The sequence below is a fragment of the Carettochelys insculpta genome, chromosome 1, assembly GCF_033958435.1.
Source record: "Carettochelys insculpta isolate YL-2023 chromosome 1, ASM3395843v1, whole genome shotgun sequence".
Lineage (NCBI taxonomy): Eukaryota > Metazoa > Chordata > Testudines > Carettochelyidae > Carettochelys > Carettochelys insculpta.
Window position 1 is genome coordinate 59,376,024 of NC_134137.1, and position 26,404 is coordinate 59,402,427.

A 26,404-nucleotide genomic window follows, 5' to 3' on the forward strand; every position below is an offset into this window, starting at 1 on the left:
GGAGGCCTCAATACAGTGGTGAATCGTGAACATTAAATGTGTTGTAATGCCTAGATATACCTGATAGGCTAGGATTAAAATAGCAATACAGCAAAGAAATTCCTTAGTTTTGCATATACTTAAGATGTGTTTGGACATTTTAATGTAAAATATTTTTTAAAGATAGTAAGCCTTTCATATATTGCTGCTTGTTTTTTAGTGAACAACCCTGTATTTGTTTTAATACAATAAACTCTTTCATATCCAGCGTCCTATTATCCAAAAATCTCAAATAACCAGCTTTTTAACAAAAGTAAATTTTAATTACGTTTTCCATAAGTACAGTCTAGTGAAAGCAAATGCAAATAAATACAGCAAATACTGTACAAGTTAAAAGTGTACATTACTACCGTTGTTGGTAAATAAAGTACTTTGCATACCTTTTTTGTTTGTTTCTTAGTATCTGATCTTGTTTTTCTTTAGTGTTACACATGACTAGGTATACCTCTCTATTATCCAGAATATTTGACTATCCAGCAACCTCCAAGTCCCAGGGCTGCTAGATATGAATGAGCTTCCTGCAGTAAAATTCTGAAATTTGATGCCTCTGTGTGTTGTTAACATTAACCTTGGCTATCTTATAATCAACAAAAATACATTTTTGAGTCTGACAGTGTGTGATGATTATTTGAGTAGTTAAAGTAGTTGGATTCAGTTCTTCCTGGTGCTATATAGATAGAAAACATTTTTGGTCAGATAAAATACATTATGATTTTGTGACACCAGGATTTTTCAGTGCAGTATTATACAACATTGTATATTTATTACTACCCTGCATACCACTTTGAAATAAGTAGACTACGGGTACGTTATCTTCTCTTTTTCACAGAAAATTCATTATTATAGATGAGTGAGTATTATGAAAAGCTGTGTTCCATATAAGTGTTCATTGTAGCATGATTTGAATCAGACATGTCTGAAACAAGTTACTAAGGTTTTTTTGTTTGGAGATAATGCCTCTGCTTTATATTTTATCAAAATTTTAGCTTGCAATATGAATTACTGTAAGGGTAGAGGACAGTAGTACCTAGTGGCACCGTAAGTATAAGATAAAGACAAATAATGGTGTCATCCAAAAGATGACGGTGTCATCCAAAAGATGACAGTTACAGTAAACCCTTGATTCAGTGGACCCCAATTTAGCGGACTTTGGAAACAATGGCTGTCTGCCAGCCCCCATCCCCAAGAAAGTAAATGCTGGTGACTCACCAGAGCTGTTGCCATTGCTGGAACCGACGCAGCTGGGTCTGCGAGAGTGTCTAGGACTGCTGCATTGGCTTGGGCCACCAGAGCAGCTGGAGGAGCTGCCATTGCTGCTGGAGCTGCCACACAGTCCTCCCACCCGGGGTGGGGCATGTATGTGGGCAGGTGGCACTCGTGTGCACCCCACCCCAGTGGGAGGAGAGCATGGCGGCTCCGGCAGCCCCAGCTGTGGTGTCTCCAGTGGTGGCAGCAGCAACTCTGGTGAGTCACCAGCATTTGCTTAGAGGTAGGGGGTGTGTGCTAGGTGAGCCTGCGGGGGCGGGGGGAGGAGGTGCTGTGGTGAATACAGTAGGCCCTCGGATTTACCAGACTTTTGACATTAACAGACACCCCCTCCAGTAGTCGTTAACTCGAGGGTTTACTGTAATGTTGTAATTATGAAAATAGCTAAGAAGGTTAAAATGCATACTGCATTTATTTCTTTGTCAGCTCAAATAAATGTTTTATTACACTGGAGATAAAAACTGAAGAGCGCTGCTAATCAGATGATATACTTGTGGAAAAGCCTATTGGGCAAGATTGTTGAGGCTGAGCTGCTGAGATCATTTGGGAAACAATTGAATGCTTTCTTGGGAAAAACAAAATACTGAAAGCAATGAGCCATAATAAACTGATTGGCTTTTTCTTGTCTTGGTCTTTATGTCGCTTTTGTTTATAAGTTCCATTTATAGATTTGTTAGGAATCATGAAACATTTAATTCTTGGTTAAGAATGGCTAGAATCAGTGACAGCATAATTTTTTTCCACTGCCAAGGTGGATGTGTATTTTGAAATAAGCATCCTTAAATTATTAGCTGTTCAGTTCAAATATCAAATATTTCTTTAAGACAGTCACATTTACCATATAGATATACTTTTTAAACCTTGCCAATCTGATTTATACCTCAAAAAAAAAAACCATGTAGTGTGATTTTTGAAAGAATACCTTATTAATGTCTACCTGGGTAAAGAAAGTAACTATGTTCAGCAAAGTTACTATATAATATTATAACTGAAAAATCTAATGATTAGTTATTCTAATGAATAAAATAAGATTTCCTTTCCTTTTCCTCTTTTTAACGCTACAAAGCCAGTACAGCTATGGTAGAGTGAGCAGAATTCTTTTTTGGTCCATGTATCTTTAACAAAATTATTAAATTCCAAATGCAGAATCTCTTCTTATTAATGTTTAATGTGCAACCTTAAAGTACCCATCTTGACTTTCGTCAAAAGACCACACAAGCGTAAGGACTGGAAATAGATATGAGCTGATGAAAATGAAGGTCTGCTGAGAAGAGATTATATTTGCCTGAGTGCTAACTGAATGTTGGCAATCTTTATTTTAAGACACCTTTAAAGGGTATAGTCATAGAGACTGTTCCATCCTCCTTTTCTGCATACTGAGTTAACCTCCACTAGTTGTGGTTGCTCTTAATTCATTCTGGCTATGTCTACACTTGCCCCCTTCAGGGTCAGTGTAGACACAGCCTCTGGGATGCAGTAGTGGAACTTTGTGGGGATAACCAGGTCTTTTCCTATGTCATTTTTTACTTTAAAATTCTGTGCATCTCAGCCCGGTCTCAATTGTGATGAATTTTGTGTTTTGGCTGTGTTTGATCTTGAGGTTAACCAACAGCTGGACTTACCTAATAAATGTGTTGGATATAAACACTGTAACAGAATCTAAAATAAACTTCCATCTCTTATTATGGGAGAAAGTAAGTCCTGTGAAGTAGCAGAAGGTGGACAAACCTGTATCTTGCTTACCTTTACTGTGTGTTATGATTTGATTTCACTTGTCATGTATTTGTAATTCTGATGCATCTGCCAGTCCTTCTGATGCAAATATTGCAAACAATCTTGAGAGTGACAGCGAAGTCCATGTGACTGACCTCTTTTTTATGTATAAAGTGGTATATACAGGATGAAAAGTTAGTAGTATGTTGTTTTTCACCAAAATAAAGAATTTTTAAGAACTGAGCTACTAGAGGCTGACACATTATTTATACATTTTTTTTATGTTGGTTGTCAGGAAGTGACATAACTGTTTTGAAACTACAGTGTCCCTTTTTTCATTCTCCATACCTTCAGGACAATTTTTTTGGTCCGTCATCTTTTCTACTCAGAATACACAGGAAAAATATCTGCTGCAATATGGCTTTAACACTCAGTATATGAAGATAGGATTGAAGGAATTCCTTGAGCTTGTTTCTTTTTGTTTTGTTATTTGAACAGCTCTTTGTTTAAGGTAGGAAAATATCTAAGTCAGGACAGACTTGTAATTTACAGATTTTTGATATTTTATGAGATGTCTTTATGGGTGCTAATCTTTGCCTTATGGTACAAAAGCTTCATTTATGTGTAATGTTGCTACAAATTATCTTTTAGTTTGGCCATCTGTTTTTTTAAAAACATACTGTAGTGACCTACAGGATCCCTCACAAGAAAACCGTTCTTCCTGTATAAATCAGACAAAAGGGATGAACTAGAGCCTGGTTTCTGCTTGGATTTACTCCCTGCATAACTCAGATTATTGTCAATAACCATGAAATTCAGCTTTCCATTTTAATATATGCTAAGTGAGGGTATATTACTAACATACTGATTCCATCTATTGGAATACATTGGTAATGCATGATTAGGATAAGGAAGCACACATCGAACCACTCTAGTCTGGTACTCTCTCATCTGGCAACATCGGTAGTCTGGCATGATTTTAGTTAGCCGTACGACCATTCACCATGGCTGCGGCCAAGTGTCCTGTGGTCCCATAAAGTTTGTTTCCAGCCACCAATCCTGGTTTTCAGTGTTCTGTGGTGTAATTTAGCTGTAATTTGCTGCAGACGTCTTCTGAGAGAACAGTAAGCAGTGGAAGTGTTGGTAATGCTGCTAAGATGATACTGACTTTGTGTGGTCTGGCAAATTCTCTATTTTGGCACTGGTCAGGTCCCAACCGTGACAGATTAGAGAGGCTCAACCTGTAGGAAGAGAGAGAGCATGAGATAAAGATAAAGTATGAACAATTCCCACCAATTTACTAAAACAGCTCAACATACAAGCTTGCTGCTTAATCAGGTAAGGGACACATACATGACAGCTGCACGGTGACCTTGGCACCAAAGTATCTGTGTGTGTCAAAGAAGCAGCTCAGATTCAAAGTTGCTTCTGATCTGCAACCTGCTAGTAAGAAGATAAAAAGGGTACTGTTGATTCCTTTGTATTGTGCTTTTATTGTGTTCCATAGAACACTCTTTAAAACACTTCATTGCTATTTAGGCACATTTGAATCAGGCCAGTCCAGAAAAGCAGAACTAAATTTAACACAATAAAAGGTTTCAACCTTGTTATGTAAGTATAATTAAGTGACTTGAATGCTGTATTGTATTCTTCTACCCATCTCTTCTCTCACACGTCTAATATTTTGCTTCTCTTCTTAGTTTGTTCTCCAAATATTTTGGAGGAGACAGTGGGGGTGGGAGTGGCGAGCAGTGCTTGACACTGTGGTGACCTGAACCTGATTGGGGTTTCTGTGTGAAAGTACACATAGTTTATTATAAGAGGAAGTAGCAGCACTGCCTATAATTGTTTGCCCACCACCTCCTACTAGAAGACTAGTTTTCAGTTGCTTAAAACTTTACCAAACTTTTACCCTTTGAATGAATTTTTTTTTGTGCTACATTCCTGCTTTAGGCTAATTTATTTAACATTTCAGCAATTTTCAAGAATGAGATTAATTTAAAATATATTGTTTTCCCATGTGAAAAAAAAGTAATTAACTGTGTTGTAATGTATGCACCTACCGGAGACAAATTTAGACTGCCAGAATTAAGCATGTGGACTCAATAGCTAAACCTTGAATGCTTGACTTTGTGACCTTAGCATTCCTTTAATATAGTTTAATATTTTATGTCCTTTTACACACACACACACACACACACACACACACACACACACACACACACACACACACACACACACACACACACACACGAGGGAGAAGGGTTTCATAATTGTTGAGAAACTAATGGGACGTTCAGTGCACAGAGTGAGGTACACATCATATTGCAATAGGCCCAAATAGCAACTATGCAGGAGAAACCAGACAAGCACCACACTTTTGAATGAACTAGCGCATAAAAATAGGATAAAAACATCACATTACCTGTAGGCATACACTTACAACAAAATGACCATGCTATAACTCACCTCTGTCTTCATCTTCAAAGGAAATCTTTATGACTTCTTCAAAAGTTGAGCCTGGAAGCTTAAATTCCTAACCTTGCTAGACACTAAAAACACATGGCCTTAACAAAGATACTGAATATATGGTTTATTTCAACCATGTCTCCCTTTTTTTGTCCTATTATGACTGCAAAGGTGTTAACTGGGCACTTCTCTTTAAATGGTTGCATAAAATATATATATATACACCTGGTGCTACACTATACATTTACGTCAGTATGACTACATCACTCAGGGTGTAAAAATTCATATCCCTGAATGATGCAGGTATACAGACCTAACAGTAGGTGCAGATACCCTTTTGTCAATGGGAGGACTTCTCACCTCTCTTCTGGGAGACTTTTAACACTTGAGTTGGTAATGGCAGCAGTGACTGGAGAGGTTTGCTAGCACAATGTGGAGTGAGAAAGATAAACAGTAATGGATTCCTTCCCTTTGGTAAATATGCAGAAGAGCAGTGTGCTTATCACTAACACCATCTTTAGGCACAATCACATGGATGCACTTATGGTCAAACAATGGCACCTGGTCAACTGTGTTATCATTTGCCAACAAGACATCTGCAATGTCACAATTACCAGAGCAATTCATGATGCAGAATGCTGGACAGACCAGACTGGTAAGAGCAGTGCTGAATTAGTATATAGTCCCTTCACAGTGCAAGCATCCCAAATTACTTAAAACGACCATCAACATAGCAAAACTCAAGCAAGGCCAAGATACCAGAATGCTTACAAAAAAGAACTTATTCACTGAAATAAAAGCTGGTTCATGATCAGAAAAAGATTAATTTCAGTGAATTTCTTTGCAATGAATAATACACTGAATATAGAGCCACACTACAGTGGAAGATCAACCTGCTCAGGATAGATCTTCCACGGTTTCATTTCGTGCCAGGGGTCAATATCGACCACTGTACTCCTTGTGAGAGGAAAGGAATAATGGAGGTCGAAGGAAAGTTCACCTTCTGCCTTGTGAATAGACATGGAAGTCAACTGTGGATAAATAATTTTAACTACGCATTTAGCATAGCTAACGTGGCATGTTGGTGGTTGATTTCTAAGTCTAGTGTAGACATAGCCTCATAAGTTGTATTTCTAGACCTTTTTAACCATAGTGGAGAAAGGAAGAAGTTTTGTGACATTTCAATGCTGTTAATACCATCTGGAACCAAAAGTATTGCTTATGGTTTAGCTTGCTTCATTTCACCTTTAAAAATTTTATAATGGAAGGTTAGTTTCTTCATGCCAGTGCTTAAGCAGATCTATGATATTATAAATTAGACCTAGCCATCTTGCATTGTGTATGTGGTATTGTAGCCATGATGACAACAGGATATTAGTGAGACAAGGTGGGTGAGGTAATATCCTGTATTGGACCAACTCTTTTCAGTGATAAGAGACAAGTTGTTAATTTATGCAGAACTCTGTGTAAGTTCAAAAGCTTGTGTCCCACCAGCAGAAGTTGGCCCAGTGAAAAATACTGCTTCACCCATCTTGTCTTGTAGCCTCTTGCATGGAGGCTACTTAGTATGATTTTTTTCTGTTTTCACCTTTGTGTAGTCTTCTGTTATTCTTGGTGGTCACTTGATAATGAGTAGGATGTCTTCAAATCACCTTCCTGTTATGTCCTATGAAATTTACCTGGCATTGCTCTGGTTCTTCAGGGCAGGGGACTGGGGGAGTGGGTGGTGCAGGAGTCAGGACAGGGGCATGCATATGTAGGAGTTCAGGGCAGGGAGTGGGGAGTGCTAGAGTCAGGACAGTGGGGTGGAAGATGTGCTGAGGACAGGGAGTTGGAGAGTAGAGGATTCAAGGCAGCAGGTTTGGAGGCGTGCATGGGAGGGTCAAGGCAGGGGGGTGCAGGAGTCAGAAAAGGGAGTTGGGGATTAAGGGGCTCAGGGCAGGGGCATGGGAGGTGCCAGGGTCAGAAAAGAGGGGGTTGGGAAGTGTGTGTGGGGGACGGGCTGCACTGCCCAGCCAGAGGCTGTTCACTGGGGCAGCAGGGGCTGTGCTGCTGGGCTGACAAATGTCCCCTGGGTTATGCTGGTGTGGTGGGGACATGGAGCGAACAGATGGCACTCCTCACGTGCAGCTTTCAGGAGGAGCTGCATTTAAAGGCTCCAAGAGCTGCATGCAGATCAAGAGCTGTGGGTTGGCCACCCCGGTATTCGCATGTGGTGAGTAGCAAAGGTATTGGATGCTGCAGGTTTAGGAGGAGTTCTGGAACAAACTTTCTCATGGCTGGACTGACAGACACACCAACTCTCTGAAATATGTAGTAGGTGACTTACTACATGAATACATTCAGCAACTAATAGTTCTAATCTCTTATTTTGAAATATGTGCTTCATACGTGAAATAGAAAACACTGACATTAAAGGTGCATTACCACTCCACATTTACAACACTAATTTTCCTATTTGCAGTCATTTTCCTATTTACAGCTGATGTATACTTGAGGTGATGATTTCCTTGCAATTACTAGTGTATCTAGAAGAAGTCATATTATGTTTGTTTTTATATTTCTTCCAGTATATTTTCCCCTGAATAATCAGTGTAAAAAATGTTTCTAATTACTGAGGGAGTTTAAAAATCTCTTAAGTCTCTTTTCATCTTTTTTTCCCCTCATTTAAAAAACATCGATCTTGAAACCTGTAAATTTCAAAGCTTTAAAATATGATGAATCCTCAGTATGTTAAACATAAATTAATTTCTCCAGAGATAAGAATGTGCTGCTGTGGCTCTGCATATGAGGGAGACTAACAGAATACCTGAAAATGTTTGGTAGCAATATAAACGCGAACCTCCAAAAAGGCAGTCTCTCCTCTGCCTCATTCTTTGAGGAGTCTAGGGGATAATCCTAACAAACAGAGCACTTTTGTGTTTGGTTCAATGGAAAAGTGCATGAGGGGCATAATTTTCCAAGCAGTTTCAGTGCTCTCACTGAAGTATTCTGTTTCCATGGTAACTTGTAACTGGGAAATTGCTCTTCACTGATTTCCCCAAGAGCTTAAAGTGCAACACACAGTTTGGTACTTCCCCCTTTTGCATTGATGATATGTTCCCATGATATGTTAGTTTAGTTCTTTTATTCAGAGTTGACTTTTGAAAGAAGCCATTGTATTTTGTATGGCAGTACAGTATTTGCAGTCTCTGCTTTGCTGCACATGGTCAGCACACAATTTAAAAATCATCTTCACATTTAGATAAAACAGGAAGGCCTGAGATACTGTGCCAGGTACTAGACAAATCTCTTCTATTGTGTCATGTAAATAAAAGATGCTCCTCTGTCTAATTTCTCTTGTTGTACATACTCTGCAAATTGCATAGCACTTTTACTAAATGCACTGTTAACACATGCATTAGCATTATCTTTAATTGTTCTTGCTTGCTGTAGTGTGCTGAATTGACGGCACTTGGAAGTCTGATACTAAATTCCACATTTTATTTTAATTACAAAGTTCACGTGCATGCTCTTGTTCGAGAAAATATACTTACTTTAAAAAATTCAAAGACCTGTAAGTGGCTTTATATTAATGCTGCCATATGGAAGTCATTTGTTCATTTTCCAATAGGCTGCTGCCTAGGTTACGTTATTGTTACATTATTCATTTTGAAGTCACTTTCATAATAAAATGACCACTTTCATAATCAAATACTAGTCAACATAAATAAGCCTGAAAGGATTTAGATTTTTGTCAGTAACTGTCACTGAACATCTATTTTGCAGAATGCTACAACCCAGTACAAGTATTTCCATTGATGATTGAATTTTACAAATAGGCAAATCAAGAAAATGCTATTTGATAACCTCAGAATTCAGTGGTCTAGGCTTTAAATAGGTTTGTTACAAATGAATTAAAGAATGAATAAGTATATGTTCATTTATGGATGTTTACATTTTATATTTTCATATGTGATGTTGACAAGTTGTTTTCAGTTGTTTATAAACCTTTTAAATTTTTGAATCTCAACATCTGCTGCCATTGTCTGCCCTCACCATAATTTTGCACAACTGTGAATGTTTAATTAGGTACAAATAGGGGAAAAGTGCTTTAAACATACATCAGTGTTCTCCATTAAAATTATAAAACAAGTAAATATCAAAATCTGCCAATCCTAAATATGTGTGTCTTAGTCTGGATCTGGACCTAGATTTAAGAAACTCACTTAAATCCCTTGGAAAGGGAAGAAATCTTTAGTTACACAACAGTCCTTTAAAGCACAGTATTAACTTGTTTTGATGGAAGATCATCTTTGATGTGGGAAACAAATGTATAATTTAGAAAGAGGGATTTTTAAATACATTAAGTGAATTATCAATTGAATGTTCAGTCTAATTAACATAATGTGTAATCAAGAGGGTTTTAACAAAAATCAAATACACAAACTTATAGGATCTTTGTTTTAATGGTTTTCCACTGTAATCAATTAGCATATTGTAAAATAGGTAAAGCACTGCTGCCCCCTAGAGGCTCTTTCATACTTTGCTGAATACAGTATGCAATGCTGATATTCAATAACCCAAATCCATAAGTTTTACTGAAGGTGATTGTTAGTGTTTAAAGTGGTTCAGTTTCTTGTTTTGTCAGACAGTCACTAACGTACTGCTGAGGCTAGAGTGGACATAAAGTGTACTCTTTTGGGAGGAACATCACTCCTGTTCCTGGTGACCGCCCTGCAGATATGGGAAAGAATGGAGAGATTATAATATGAAATGAGGACATTTTGAAGGTGTGACGTTTGAGTGGGTGGATGGTTGCAGATGTATTGGGGATATGAATAAAAAGTTTATGAATGTGGTTAGTGAACCCTGATATCAGATGATTGCCACTTTCCCCATTTCTTTTGTAACTAATGGTGGCTGCTTTCACAGAGTAATTTTTATATTTTCTTTTGAAAGATACTGTAATTCTTTCCAGAGCAATTACATTTTGCATAGTGTCATGTGACCTATTTCTTTCAAATATCCAAGCCTTTAACACTGCAGTAATAATGGTGGCCTAAAACTTCAAATATGACTTGATTTTGAGTACCTCAGTTTTTCTTATTGGTCAGCCTCAGACAAGTTTGAAGGGGCTTTTTTAGTGACAGTGTGGGTATCGGTATTTTTGTAAATTAGCCACATAAAGGGTGTGTCTACACTAGCTCCCTACTTCAAAGGCAGCATGGTAAGTAGGGTGTCGGGAGATTATTAATGAAGTGCTGTGCTGCATATCCAGCACTTCATTCAGCTAATTCTCCCCCACAGCAACTTCGAAGTGCCGGCTCGCGTGTGGCTGTGGCTAACCTGCCAGTGCTTCGAAGTCCCTGGGCAACTTCGAAGTCCTTTTACTCCTCAAATTTGAAAAAATCTCAGTGGAAGATAGCCACAAACAGACTGTTCAGTCTAAATCTGATCAGCTTTTAAGCAGAAAGTAACAAAAAATTTCTTTAGAGCTCAGTGAACTCAGACCAGCCATAAAGTGAAGGCAGCTTAGTTTAAGTTCCCTGCCAATGCTAATGAATCTGCTGATTGACACTTTGTAGATTCTATACATCAGTGTTTCCCCACGTGGCATTCCATGGAACCCCAGGGTTCCATGAAGTGAAAATAAGGGTTCTGCGAGAGAAATTCCATTACAGTAGCATTTTATGATATAAAAAATTACTATTTAAGCATTTAGGAATTTTATTAAAAACAATTTTCATTCCTTCCCATGATAAATGTCCCTGTGTAATGCTAGCTGATCTGGAGTGATGAAGCTGCCACTACTCAGCGTGGTGCACACAGTTAGTCAGTGATGCAGTCGTCTGTTTATATATCTCTGTAAATCCCTGTATTCACTCAATTGCTTCAGATGGCCAATTAATAAAAAAAAAATTAAAGAAGTTTCTCTGCTTATGTTTTGGGGCTGCTTTTGTCAAGAACATTCAGCTTTATCAAGATGTGCAATTCTTCATTTGTTATCCTTCGCCAGGGCATACTGAGCAAAACTGGGTTCTCAAATTATGCAGCAATAAAAACGAAATACAGAAATCAACCGAATGCTGTGCCAGTTATATGAATTCAACTTTACAGTATTCAACTGAATATAAAAAGATTTTGCCAAGAAGAAAAACCACTCTTCACATTGAAAACTGCCAATATGTAATGCATATTAGTTTTTGAGCTTTATTTTTTGTACATGTTAAATGTGATTTTTGTTTTTGTTTTTAAATATGTGCAGTTAAACTAAATGTTGATCTCATGTCATTGTTTAGCATTTATTTATTATTATCCTTGTTTGTGGTCTACTTTTTAAGCTCCGTATATAAGACTGTTATCAGGGGTTTCACAAAATTCATTCGCTTTTAAAAGGGTTCTGTGACCAAATAAAATTGGGAAACACTGCTATAGATATACTTCCCAGGATACTGATGTGGAACAGATACTGTGTTGCTGGGAGTGCCGTCTTTTATTTAGATGAAATATAAAGCAGAAGTCCTTACTACTTGCTGTAACTGAAGATGCCAAAATTCCTTAAAAATAGAATAATTAACTAGTGTACCAGTCAAATTTCAAATACATTTTACATGCCTTCAGGGCTCTTTTGGGTCCTTTTTTTTAATTTTGTTATTTTGTAGTATTGTTGTCTTATTAAACTGCTTTTTTCATTAGATGCCGTGTTTCAGTATTGAATTGAATTATTTCTGTATATCCATTATCTCCCTACAACAATATTTTGAGGCTTAATATTTGCAAAGTTCTCAGACTCTTTGGCTGTGTCTACAGTATGAGATGATAAATTCTAATGTATGAAAATTGATTTTGTATCGCTGGATTTTGTAAATTTGAATTTGAGTATCCTTACCTCCCCACAGGCTCCCCATAAAGTCAACTTATTAATGCCACACTCAATTAGCAAACATCAACTGTTGGAGCATTGCATTGTGGGAACCTATCCCACAGTTCCCTCATCCCTGTAATATTCTGGGTATTTTTGCTGGAGCAGCATAGGAAAAAAATGCCCTGCAAGTGGTTGTGGGTATTTGACCTCATCTTCCCACATTACATTGCCCTCATTCCTCTCCCATGGAAAGCAAACATCCATTTTTCCAGGCCGAAGGAAGGAAAAGTAGAGCATCAACAAAGATTGCTAAATTAACAGAAATCTCTTGCTTCTATAACTGAATTGGTTCTTAAAACCCTCCCCCGCTCCTTCCCTGCGTGGAGGGGTCCAAAGTTAGAAGAAAGACGATAGAAAAGCTTAGAAAAAATGGCTTTTGTCTTCCCTCTTCACAATACAGACATTGTCGACATGAGGAGGATGGGGCTCACCAAATTTCATTGCCATAGTGGTGGGGGTTTGTATTTGGGAGGTTGAATGGCCAGTTGACATGGTCCCTGAAAATCTTTTTGGGCAGTGAAATGTGGGGTCTGGGGCTTGAGAGCCACTTGAACTGTTTCTCCCCAGGTGCCTGCCAGGCCCCACAATTTGTAGCTGATGGGGAAGGCTTCACCTCATGAACAGCTAGCTCCCAGTGTCCTCCTTGTACCAGGGGCACGGGAGCAGTTGGGTGGAAGGCCAGATGAGGTGTCCCTGCCCCCTCCACCCCACCCCTCGGGCGGCAGCTTGGCCCTGCAGTTCATAGTTGCCAGGGGAGATTCCCACCCCCCCACCCCCAGGCAGCTTTAAGTCCCTGAAAATCTTTCCTGCCCTTGAAGCCCTCACCGTGCACAAGCCAGGACATGGTGCTGCCTGGGAGCAAGGTCAACACTGAACAGCAGATGCGTCCTTTTATTGGGTTGGGGGCTAGCCATGTGATAGGGCTGAGCGTGGGAGCAACCCTGACTGCATGTCACCTGTGGCGGGGGAGCAGAAGTGGGTGCATACAAATGTTAACCACTGAGAAGAAGTTTCTCAACCTCCCATACAAGCATGACCCACCCCCCGCCCCCGAGCCTAGCTGCCACGTGGTACGGTGTGGTAGCAGCTGGCGCCAGGCAGCGCAGAAAAAAAAATAGTGAATGTTCAGCTAGCAGAGGTAAAGAACAGAACCACAAACTGCGTGCTGTGGCTATTTGTAATGGGTAGGTGCACTCACAGCGTTAATGGCAAAGAAGGGCAGACATTTCTCAGCCTCTCATGCAAGCATGACTCTACAGCCATAGGCTTCCTGGCCCCAATTTGAAATTCAGCTGGAGAACAGTGAAGACAGAAGTGGCTATAGCAGAGATCTGTGGGGCATTGTGGGGTATGTACGGGACACCTCTTGAGGCTAATAAATTTGATTTAAAGATATGGCGCTTCCACACGAGCTTTCATTTGAACTTTTAGATTCAAACTACACCCAGCCAGTTTCGGTGATGTGATATCGATATTAGTGCTCCTTAAATCAAGCTAATGGTATTTACGGTGAAGACAGTCACGTAATATCGAGCTAACTGCCTTAAATTCTAATTTACCTCATAGTGTAGACATAGTCTTTGACTCCACAGAGGAGCAAACTATTCTTAGTATCCCCCTTCTGTTGGTGCATTCCCACTGCTTTGTTCTTTAGATGTTTGCTTTTGTGTTTTTGCTCCTCTGTCTTGCAGCTCTCTTGTAGTATAGCTTATGATTGTCTGTCTTTTATTAAATACTACAGGTCTGTTCTGGTATGGCTATGGTCTGAAGAAGTGGGTCTGTCCCACGAAAGCTCACCTAATAAATTATCTTGTTAGTCTTTAAAGTGCTGCTTGACTGCTTTTTTTGTTCTGAAATGCTTGGCGCAACTGAAATAGCAAGAAGAGCCGTATTTTTTCAAATTTATTTGCAAAATCAATACTGCAAGAGTCACAATGTATGTGAACACCAGACAGTCGTTAATAAATAATGTCAAAGCGTACTTTTCGTAGCTCGTGTTTTAAGAAGACCTCATGCACAATGATTTGTACCAGTTAGAAAGTTGTTATCCCCATCTCCAGGCTTTATCCGCCTCAACTCCCAAATCCACCCCCTATCCCCAAGCTTTACCCCCATCCAGCAAACCTGCCCCCCACCCATCCCCAGGTTTAATCCCTCTCAGCTCCAAACCTGCCCCACCCCTGTGATTACCTACCTCAGCTGACAAGGTCTGCATGCTGCCACTGCTTGTCCTCTGCCTCTCCCCCGCTTCTTCCCTCACCGCTGCCGCTTCAGCATTGCTGTGCAGCTCCAGTAGGAGTAGGCTCAGCCACCACCCACCTAGATCTCCTGCAGGCTGAGCTCCCGCAGGTGGAGCACACAGGCAGCTTCCTCCCCGGCCGGCTTCCTCTTCCGGGGCTTCCTGCCCTGCTTGCTTCCCCCCGCCACAGCTGACTGCTCAGTGGCTCCGTATGCTGCCACTGCTTAAACAAAAAAACTAAATTCCACTTTAATTCTGGGCATTGTTTAAGTGGCGTCAGCTTCCAGAGTTGCAAATGAAGTCAGTGGCAGTGGCGCTTGGTGCCACAAGTGGCTCCTTAAAGAGCCGAATGCGGCTGCAGAGCCGCAGGTTGCTGACTCCTGTGCTTGGTCAATGGAAATTCTGTAGTGCCTATATCTGTAGAATCCAAGAATGTGAATCCTTTGCTCAAGTTTAGCACAGTTGCCTATTCCTGCAGAATGTAACTCCATGTGTTGTTGGATACATTCAAGGCCTTGTATTTTTGCCCCAATGTGCAGCTAGATACAGCCAACTCAATTATTTTTGCATTTAATTGCTTCTGAGATTTATTTTGAAGGGGTGGGGCAGGTAGGGGACAGAATATGGGAATGGCTAATATTTTTAAGAGTGTATGCAATTGGTTAAGTATTCTTGATCCTGTTTACTTAAATAGAAATTGGATCTGCTCTCCAGAAAAGCTTAATTGATGTATCAATTGGTGCAGTTCTAATATCCTCAAGTTCATGCATATTTCTCTCTTGATGAGCTTCTTGCAGGAAAATGACAGGCAAATATTGAACTGTGGTAGTGTGGGCTACCTCTGCCAGATAATCTATAGTCTGAATGCTAATGGATAATTTTAATAACTCCTTAGTATTTTCAAATACATGACTCGCATTGTTGAGTAAAATTAATGTGTGTGATCTTAATAGGTAATTATATAAGGTATATGCTATTACAGCTTAAGTATCAGATGTCAAGATTGCATTGTTAGAAGCGAAGAGAGCATTGATTTATAAAATGCTAATATTTTCAAAGCTCAGTACATGCAAAATAAGTTGGCGATAAGAAGCTAATATGCAATACTAATGTCCTTGACACTTTTATTACAGTCAGAGACTGGAAATGAAAGCACAAGTTGCAAATGCTTTCATAGAAAAATTCCAGCTGACGCCAGAAGAAATGAGCCTCCTTCGAGGCACAAGAGATGGCCCAATTACTCAGGTAACTGATAATGTTTTATATTTAGTTAAAACACATTAGTACCATTATAGTACCATACACAGAACCTTTCTTGCAGACCACTATTATGCTTTTCTGTAGAATGGATTCATCACTTAATTAAACAATGAGCTTCTAATAAATTTCAAGTGTGTGTAAGTGTTGAATTATCAAACCATTTGTAAAATTAACCACACTAAATTTTTCTGTTCTAGTTAATGACTTTGGTGAGGGGCAATAATGTGATATTTTAATGTTGTATTTGTCCTCCACCATGAAAAGATTTTTTTGAAGTCTCACATTTTGCATTTTTACTTGTTAAAACTGTCTTGACCAGAAAAAGAAGCTGAACAGTTCATGGTACTTTAAGGTCATGTAGCACCACTATTGTGTGTGTATATTTTGCTTGGCTACGACAACATATATATTGTTCATGTTGATTTGAAGTGGGATTTTCCCTTTGGTTCATTTGTTGTTGTTTGAAATATTAGGTGCTGACTTGCTTACTTTTAGTCACTTTCTAAACTAAGTTTTTAAACATATTGATATGTTTTTGCTTAAGCAGCACATTGTTCTGTGGTGAAAGCAATTAAAATATCCAGATAATTGAGTATATTTAATAACTTTTATTATTTTAGTTACATGGAAACTTACTTTGACATACAGTATACCCGCTGAGACTCAGTATCTCATTTCCACAGACATCCTGTTAGTAGTGAGAGCGTTATGAGAGACCTGGAGCAGATAGCTATAAACCATACTAATGAAAGCACAAATGAAAACATGTTAAATGATCATCATGCATTTGAATAATTGACATGTTCTCAATAAAACACCACGTTACCTTAAAAGAAACCTTTCACTTGTGACAGAAAACAGTAAGTTCAAAGTGCAGACATTTTCATAAGAGTTTTCACAAATGTTTACTTCTAATGGGCTTTAACTAAAAACTGCTTGGGCATGTCTACACTAGTCCCCTCCTTTGAAGGCATGTAAACGTTTTGGGAGTAAGGGCACTTTTGAAGTTGCGTGGGTACTTCAAAATGCCTGCGGCTACGGACCTTTCCGGTGCTTCAAAGTTTGTGTCTTCAAAGTTCCCGCAGCAAGAATTAGCCTAATGAGGTACTGCATATGCAGCACAGTGCAGCGCCTCATTGCTGTTCTCCACTCCGGCTCATTTATATTCCCTGTTCGAAGGATGAGGCTAGTGTAGATAAGCCCCTTGAGCCTTTTTATTTACTTTTGTGGATTTTGGAATTTCTCTGGTGCCTTCCTTGTTGTTTTCCTGGGAGAAATGTGTATTTCCTTCTGGCGAGCTCTCCATCAATGACAAGAAGATTATTTCTAAGTGGAGTACGGGCTGTGAGTTCATGCAACTCTTTTTAGGTTTTATCTCTTCTCTTTATGTAGGTAGGGATAGAGGAGAGTAAGGGACATGAGCACCCACATCATTGAGGCTATGTCTACACAAATGCTGAAACTCAAAATAGGCTATTTCAGCATTTTGGCACTGTCTAAACAATGCCAAATGTTGAAATAAAGCACTATTTTGAAACATCTCTTACTCCTCCTGCAATGAGGACTACAAGGGTGCTAAAATAGCACACCTGTTATTTCAGAAATATATTTCAAAATAACGGGTGCACGTCAAAGGCACAGAATAGCTATTTTGGGACGCTGAATTACCCCAAAATAGCTCCGCCATCTAGACATAGCCCGAGTGATTTACTCAGCATCTAAGTCAGGGCAGAGCAGGGAACATTCCTGTGTTGTGCATTCTTTTTAACGTGTGGAAGTTGGGAGAATTCAGTTGTAGGTGGGGTACTGAAGCAACAGACTTGATGATGTACAATTTGCTACAAGTCTGATAATATGTACCTGGACTGTACAATGCCAGTGTGTTTTAAAGTAATATTGTTTTAAGATTCTAGAATGCATTCCTCAGAATTGAAAAACACAGTTGGCAAAACTGTCTCAGAAGATCATTTTATTTGATTCTTACCTTTAACAAAGGTGCTAATAAACAACACTAGTTGGACATAAATCAATGATTAATTTATGTAGACAAAACTATTTTTAAATTAGCTTTCTTGTGCGGAAGTATAATGGATACATAGTGGACAACAGTGACCTCATGTGTCCTCCAGTAATAGTAGAGTTAATTCAGAAAGTTACTAGACCACTGCTGTGCACATTAGCAGAGAACTTATACTACATGTTTGCCTTGATTTCTTTGGTTTCATTATTTTCTGTCAGAAGTTTATTATTTTTATGTAGCTTACAATGTATGAATTTTCAATGCTGTTCGCAGATCCCCATTCCCCTACTCATGTGTTTAAAAACTTGAAAATACTAGCCTTTTTAATCTGAAAATATCTGTAAAGTAATTTTTAAGCTCTTTTCTAAGGTCATTATGACATGCATTCACTATAAAGTACTATGAACTTCTTAGGAAATAAAAAATTGACACACATACCCATGTGCTCTACTTTTTCAGATTTAGAGACAGTGACCTTTTTAAGTGACAAAAAACACTTCTGAAGTTGTTTCAAATGGCAGATACTTTCTCTGGAGGGACCTTGCAACTCAAAATTAATCAAAGGTTAACTTTGTCTTTTACTTTATCTAAATGAAAGCCTATATTTTTCTACGACATCAGTTATAAATCCTCCAAATCAGGGACAGTATTGGAAATATGGTGCATCTTTAATTGTAACATGAAATGCAACAAAATGCCTATTGTGGGAGGTATTTTAACTGATGATGATGTATATTATTGGCTTTTATTTTGATATGGAAATGATTTACAATTAAACCCTGGATTTTATTTTGTCCACTGCAAATATATAGTTTCCTTAGTGGATTATTATTCCTTTCATATGTGAAAAAGAATTAATGGACAGAGAAGAGGAATAGGGAGGAATGATAAATTTGGTTTTCCTCATACTTGATTTGCAGTTACAATGGGTTCTCCAAGTGCGGAAGCAAGTGAGGCTGTTGGAGATGTGAAATTGAACCTAAGGTGGGAGAGGTCAGGCAGTAGACATAAAAAATGTTTGCTAACTCTAGATATGGCAGAGGTCACATAGTGGAATGTGTGTAGAGCAAAGGTTTCCTAATTGTGATCCACAGAACATGTGCTGCTGTTCCAAACATGCTACTTATGTGCAGCTGGCTGTTGCCATTTTTACCACCAGAGAAAATCCAAACAAAAGAGCCAAAGAAGACGGTCCAATTATTCTGTTTCAAAAGAGACAAAATGTTCATTGCACAAAAGTCACTCTAGTGTTACTTTCCCATAATGTGGTTGCTTTGGATGCCGCATGGGCATCTGTGAAATCACATATGAAAGAAACACCTGCCCAGTTGCATACACCACTTCATCCAAAAATGTTGACTCCTAATATCAAATCGTTGTCAGTGCAACCCTCCAGTATAGCATTTTAATATGGTTATTAAGCTTATTTTTCTTCATTCGAAAACTGGAAATGCTTTAAATCATGAAATTTATTTTTAAAGGATTTTTTCAAGGCCTTAGGAAGAGTAAAGCAAATTCATAATGATGTCAAGATTCTTCTCCGTACAAACCAACAGAGAACAGGGTGAGCTTAATCTGAATTAACTGCAAAGTAGTCATTTTAATATTTAAAAAAGTAACTGTATGGAGATGCCTTATTTGTTCTTTCAAATGATGATGAAATGTGCTGCAAATATGGACAGATTGCATAACTAATATAACAACAATTCATTTTGAAATGTCCATGTCTTTATAGTGCTAACATTTAAATGAGATTTCATATGTTTCTAAAAACATCTAATAAAATATTTTTATTTCGTAGACTAGAAATTATGGAACAGATGGCTTTGCTCCAAGAGACTTCATATGAGCGACTTTACAGATGGGCTCAAAGTAAGGTTATGCTTCTTTTTTTGTTTTGTTTTTGTTTTTTCCCCCAAAGATTTAGATTTATGAAGTTGGGATTTATAATTTTTTAATTCTTTTTAAAATGGGGGTAAGCTCAGCTAGAACCCTTTCTTTGACTAACTCAGAAAGAAATATAAGCCATTACACTGTAGAGAATCCTATATGATCGGCCAACGGCTGGGAATCAAACGGGTCACTAATGCCATGTCTAAAATAATCTTTCATAAAATGATCTTCCAAAAGATCTTTGTGTGAAAGAGTGCATCCACGCACAAAAAAGCATATTGAAAGATCAATCTGCTCTTTCAATAGAGAGCCTCCACACAGCCCCTGTTCTTTCAGAAGAACAGGCCGGAGATCAAAAAAACCAGCTCCAAGAGGACTGCTTTTGGGGAAAAAGGGCCAGTGGCGCATCTACACATGCTGTTTTTTGAAAGGAGGTGTTCTTCCTGATCTAGGAGCAAAAGAGAGCTTCCAGAAGAAGAGCCGTGGTTTTTCGATTTTGGAGTGAATGAGCACATTTTGTGTGTGAATGTTCTGTGTGTTCTTTCAAAAAAGCTCCTGATTTTCCAAAAGAACTTACTAGTGTAAACATGGTCTAAGAGATTCCGTTCCTCCTTTTTAAGCTGCCATTATGTCAGAGGGCTGACTCTCTTGCTAAAACCAATTTGTTGTGAGTCAGACTTCCATTGGCTAGCATCCTAAATTAATAAAATTTGGCATTCCAGGTGGATGTGATATCCCTTGACTACAGCAAGGCTTTTGATACGGTCTCCCACAACATTCTTGTCCATAAGTTAAGGAAATATGGATTGGATCCTTGGTCTATAAGATGGATAGAAAGCTGGCTTGATGGTCGGGCCCAACGGGTAGTGGTCAATGGCTCAGTATCTGGATGGCGGTCTGTTTCAAGCAGAGTGCCGCAACGCTCGGTTCTGGGGCCAGTGTTGTTCAACATCTTTATTAATGAGCTGGATGAGGGACTGGATTGCGCCCTCAGCAACATAGTGGATGACACAAAACTAGGGGGAGAGGTAGATTCGTTGGAGGGTAGAGAGAGAATCCAGAGGGACCCGAATAAATTGGAGGACTGGGCCAAAAGAAATCTTATGCAGTTCAGTAAGGAGAAGTGTAGAGTCCTGCACCTGGGGCGGAAGAATCCCAAACATTGTTACAGGCTGGGGACTGACTGGTTCAGCAGCAGTACGATGGAAAGGGACCTAGGGTTTATGGTGGTTGAAAGGCTGGATATGAGTAAACAGTGTGCCCTTGTAGCCAAGAAGGCTAACAGCATACTGGGGTGCATTAGGAGGAGCATTTCAAGCAGATCAAGATAAGTAGTTATTCCTCTTTATTCGGCACTGGTGAGGCCACATCTGGAATATTGTGTCCAGTTTTGGGCCCCTCAGCATAAAAAGGATGTGGATTTGCTGGAGCAGGTTCAGCGGAGGGCAACAAAAATGATTAAGGGTCTGGAGCACAAGACCTATGAGGACAGTCTGAGGGATTTGGGCTTGTTTAGTTTACAGAAGAGAAGACTTAGAGGTGATTTCATAGCAGCCTTCAACTTCCTGAAGTGGAGCTCTAAAAAGGAGGGTGAGAAACTGTTCTCAGTGGTGTCAGATGGCAGAACAAGGAGTAATGGTCTGAAGTTGAAGAGGGAAGGGTGTAGGTTAGATATTGGGAAAAACTACTTCACCAGGCGGGTGGTGAAGGATTGGAATGCATTGCCTAGAGAGGTGGTGGATTCTCCATCCCTTGAGGTTTTTAAGTCCCGGCTGGACAAAGTCCTGGCTGGGATGACTTAGTGGGGGTTGATCCTGCTTGAAGCAGGGGCTGGACTAGATGACCTCCTGAGGTCCCTTCCAGCCCTGTGATTCTGTTATGCTATTGGTATACAGAATATCACATTCTGGCCTTTTTTTTTTTTTTTTTTAATGGTTGCAAGAAAGAATGAAGAAGTGCTGTGATATACCACAGAGTGTGTTTGGTTTTGGGATTCTCTTTGTCTCAATAGTAGTGTTGTACTCTTTCCTCAAATAAGTACTTTGCCTTACAAGAGTGAAGATTGCCCAAAACATATTGACAGTATAAAATGTAAATGTTCTGTATCTGTCTAAGATATTAACAGGGACATTCCTTGAACTAGCTGATAGTCAGTGAATTCTGGCTTTTCATCAACAACCTAAATTTATATTTATCTTAGGTTACATGAAAAATGAGCGTGAAATTTACGGCCTGGTCCTTAATGGAAGTTTATACATAAGAAAAATCAAACTATGCAATTTGACATATCTATTGACCTTTTTGCATGAATTACATAAGGCTGGAAAGCAATCGGTCCATCTGTCACTTAAAAAAAGCCACTGATGTATACTGGTGATCAGAACTAAATGTACTTTTGTTTTCCATTTTCCCAACAATTATCATGGAGTCTGGGTCTACATTATGGAGTTTTGTCGACAGAAGGGGCCTCTGGGAGCATCTACGCTCTTAAAGCATTCTGTCGACAGATTCTCGACAGAACTCTGTATTTGCCTCGACAGTATTGTCCCTCAAAAATTTGAGGCATAACATCTGTCAGCAGAGTACTGTCAACAAAAGTGCAGTGTAGACACTTCTGTCAACAGGGAGGGCTTCCAGCTGTCAGGCAGCCCTCTTTGCAGAGCGGCCATTCCGCTTTCTGGAACCAGAGGGCAATGCAGTCTGGCAGGTCTCTGGCGACAGAGTGAGTTGCGTGCAGATCTGTTGACAGAGGTTCTGTCGAGACTGCACTGCCGACAGGTGCTTCTAGTGTAGACATAGCCATAATGTTTCAGTTCGTTTTTAACAGATAGAGTTTTGCTGGTTGGAAGTTTGCCTACATCTTACCTACATAAAAAAACAAGGCTATCTGAAAGGCCCATTTGTGTCTCACTTCCTGGAGAACCTGATAACTTTCGAAGTTCCTAAGCATTTGCTGTTTCCATTTATTTTTGTTGGCAGTTGTGGGTGCCCAGAACTTCTAAAAGAACATAAGTTCAATACATACAACCTCAGGCATTCAAAATAAGTGGCAAGTGTGAGAATTTTGCCTGTAGGTGATATTTATTCCTTTTTGAGTTAGCCTTTTTCTTGCTGCATAGGAGTGCCTGGTTATCTTGTTGTAGGCGCTGTTTCATTTAAAATTGAGGTACAATGCAAAATCTAAAAAAACCTGTACTGTGGCCCCTTTTCATCTTGAGAGACAGTGGTTAGCAGTGGTGGTAACAATATATGGGCAGTGTTTGAGTCTGCAGCTTCCCTTGTGGCTTATCTGTCCAGTATTGGATTCACATAGTCAATTGCAATAACCACGTCAGTCTATTTCCGAATTCTTGTGTGTTAGAGTTTTTCCTTCTAAGACAAAGTTGTTTTGCATAGCTTGCACGTATACTATCAAAGGATGATGTGCTCTCATTGCAATCATCGCCAGGTATTATGATCTGATGATGTAGATTGACGCGATTTTGAATCAAAGTTGAATTTTTTCATGGCTTTTTGCATGTACCCTTGAATCTTAGCTTTGGTCTTCCTCTTGTTCTCAACCCACATGACAGGTCACCAAAAAGGATTTCTTTGGGAGGACATTTGTCACCCATTTTTCTCACATGACTAAGCCATCATAGTCTACTGGTGAGGATCGCTATGAGGCTGGGAATGCCAGATCTTGACAGGACATCTGCCATTGAAACTTAATATTGCCAGTTGATATTCATAATTCTGTGGAGGCAGTGAAAGTGGAACTGTACAATTTTTAGTCCTGGTTTGAGTAAGTGGTCCATGCCTCAGAACCATCTAGCATGATACTCAAGACACATGCCTGATAGATTAGTATCTTTGTTTTCACTGTCAGCTTAGGATTGTTCCATGCTCGTTTCATAAGTCTGTCAAATATCTAGCTGCCTTCCTGATTCTGATGTTCAATTCTTTGTCCATGGATAGGTTTGCGGTGACATTAATCCAAGGTAACAGAATTGTTGAACCACATCTAATGAGCTGTTATCCCAAATGACATTAAGTCACTGAGGTGTACCTTAAGTGAATACAACAGTTTTCTTCATGCTTATACCTAGGGAAAACAACTTGCAGGCTGTGGATAGAGAATCCATCAGTGACTTCCTTATGAGCAACAAGTGCTGCATCATCTGCGAAGAGGAGCTCCATGATGAGGACTTTCTTGACCTTAGTTTTGGCCTTGAGACTTGCCAGGTTGTAGAGAGAGCCATCTAATCTTGTGTGGAGAAATACATCGTGGCATGAGTTTTGAAATGTGCAATTTAGTGGAACTGAGAAGAATATGCCGAAGAGGGCAGGGGCAAGAACACACCGTTGTTTGACTCTGCTGTTCGTTGCAAGCAGTTCCGATTTAGATCCATCATAGTGTACTGTTGCTTTCATGTTTTCGAGAAAGGTGTTATGAGCTTGAGTAGGGTCGGTGGGCAGCCAGTCTTGGTTAATACTCTGTTTATTACTGATCTGTTGACTGTCAAACACCTTTAAGTCCAGATATGCTATGAGTAACAGCTTTTCTTGGTCTCTACATTTTTCCTGTAGCTGTCAAAGTGAGAAAATCATGCCCCTTTTTGACCTGCCAGCCCTGAAGCCACACTGTGTTTCTGGATAGACTCAGTCTGAGAGTTTTTGCAGGCATTTGAGAATGACACGGGTAAATGCTTTGCCTCTGATGCTCAGTAACAAGATGCTCCTTAATTGTTGCAGTCACCCTTGTCACCTTTGTTTTCATAGAGAGCAATGATGTTTGCATCCTTCATGTCACGTGGGACATCACCTGCTTTCCAACATTTAAGGAGTAAATCGTAGAGGAAGGGGGAGAGCACAGCCTTGTTTGCCTTCAGGACTTCAGCTGGAATTCTGTTGTTTCCAGATGCTTTTCCATTGGAGAAAGCATCAAGAGCTTGAGAAGGTTACTCCACCGTAGGGTCTGAATCTAGCTCAGACATTTCTGGAAGAGTTGGAATGAGGTTGTCAAGTTCAGGTTGTATTGTATTCTCATGGGAATAAAGACTTGAATAGTGTTCCACCCATCTGAACATTTGTAGCTATTTGTCTGTGATCACCTGTCCATTTAAATGCTTCAGTGGGGCGACTTTGGTCGAAGTGCTAATGTTTGGTCCAAGTGCTTTCTTCAGTCCATCATACATCACTTTCAGGTCACCCAAATCTGATGCCTTTTGAATATTAGAAAATAGGTTGGCCCAACACTTGTTTGCACACTGCCTGGATTCTCTCTGAGGAACAGATCTTGCATGTTGAAGTTGAACTCTTGTGCTTTGAGATGGGCTCTCTGTGTTATTCAGATGTGCCTTGTGTTTTAGTTCAAGAAGAGGCCTAAGAATGTCCGCATTTTCATTGATCCAGACTTTGTTAGAGAATTTACATGTTCCAAAGACAGATTTGGCACATTTGTATATTGCATTGCTCAGCATGGATTGTGTTCCATCAATGGTTTGTTGGTCAGGTTTTTGTTCCATTTTGGGAGTGAGATCATCTGTGAAGACAGAGCATTTCAGCACATCTCTGGTATTGAGGGTAACCTGTGTAATGCTCTTTATTTAAATACATATACAGCAATAGTCCTGGTTTAAAAAACAGAAGCTTGATGGCATGCACAAACCTGTATTCATCAAGTCTCATTTTACACTTCTTTAAAAAACTGTTAAGAATTGAGACTCACACCACTCACAGAAAAATAATGCTCTTGGGAAATTATAGTGCTACAGCCGTGCACCCACCTGTAACCTATTCTGAAAGTTATATTGTAAAATAAGGAGATTCTACGTGAAGCCTAATATCTTTCTGAGACTTTCTCGTCAAACTCCTTTCATCTCACACATGATGGCCATATAGAGATGTTACACAATCGTTACTGTCTAACTAGGATAGGTTTATCTGATAGTGTCTTGCTGTTTTATAGGTGAATGCAGGACTTTGACACAAGAATCATGTGACATTTCTCCCGTTCTTACCCAGGCCATGGAAGCCCTGCAGGATAGACCTGTTCTATATAAGTAAGTAAACATTCACATTATTTCTAACACATCTTTTCTTCTCTGAGGATTTAGATCCATGTTGAATGTGTAACACAGGTACATATATGTACAAAGCATTGTACTGAACATCATGTTTATTAGTTTGGCATCAGAATTTAAGAAAGGTATGTTTCAGCATCTCTAAACTTTCCATATCTTCTTTGTGCAATCACTGTCGAAGTCTCACTTCTCGTCTCCTGCAAATGTATTTCGGCTTTATTTCAAATAAAATGTTATTACAGCTATACCTTCATACCTTTAAAATGTGAATGTGTGTGCTTTCTTCTAAGGGTGGTTGGTTTAGTTTGGTTTGGTTTGTTTTAGTGGAGCTGATCTAGGTTTCCTTTGTCAAAATGTAAGGCATCTAATAATTACCCCATTTACAGGTAAAATGTAAAAATTTGCCAAAGCCACCTAAAATTTTATCCAGATTCTATCAATACTGAAAGTATTTCTTATAATGTAAAATATAAGTCTGTTAAAAGCACTGCCTTATCTATAAGCATTCTTTTCATATAAAGGAGACACTTGAT

General features: G+C 39.3%; 1 protein-coding gene across 1 annotated transcript in view; it reads left to right on the forward strand.

The window, feature by feature from the left end:
* Window positions 1-26,404, forward strand: part of COG6 (component of oligomeric golgi complex 6) — an 88,688-nt gene that overhangs the window by 15,525 nt on the left and 46,759 nt on the right. The window contains exons 5-8 of the mRNA XM_074987057.1: window positions 15,767-15,878; window positions 19,395-19,477; window positions 19,715-19,785; window positions 25,757-25,850. Coding sequence (XP_074843158.1) covers window positions 15,767-15,878; window positions 19,395-19,477; window positions 19,715-19,785; window positions 25,757-25,850 — 360 coding nt within the window. The remainder of the gene's footprint in view (window positions 1-15,766; window positions 15,879-19,394; window positions 19,478-19,714; window positions 19,786-25,756; window positions 25,851-26,404) is intronic.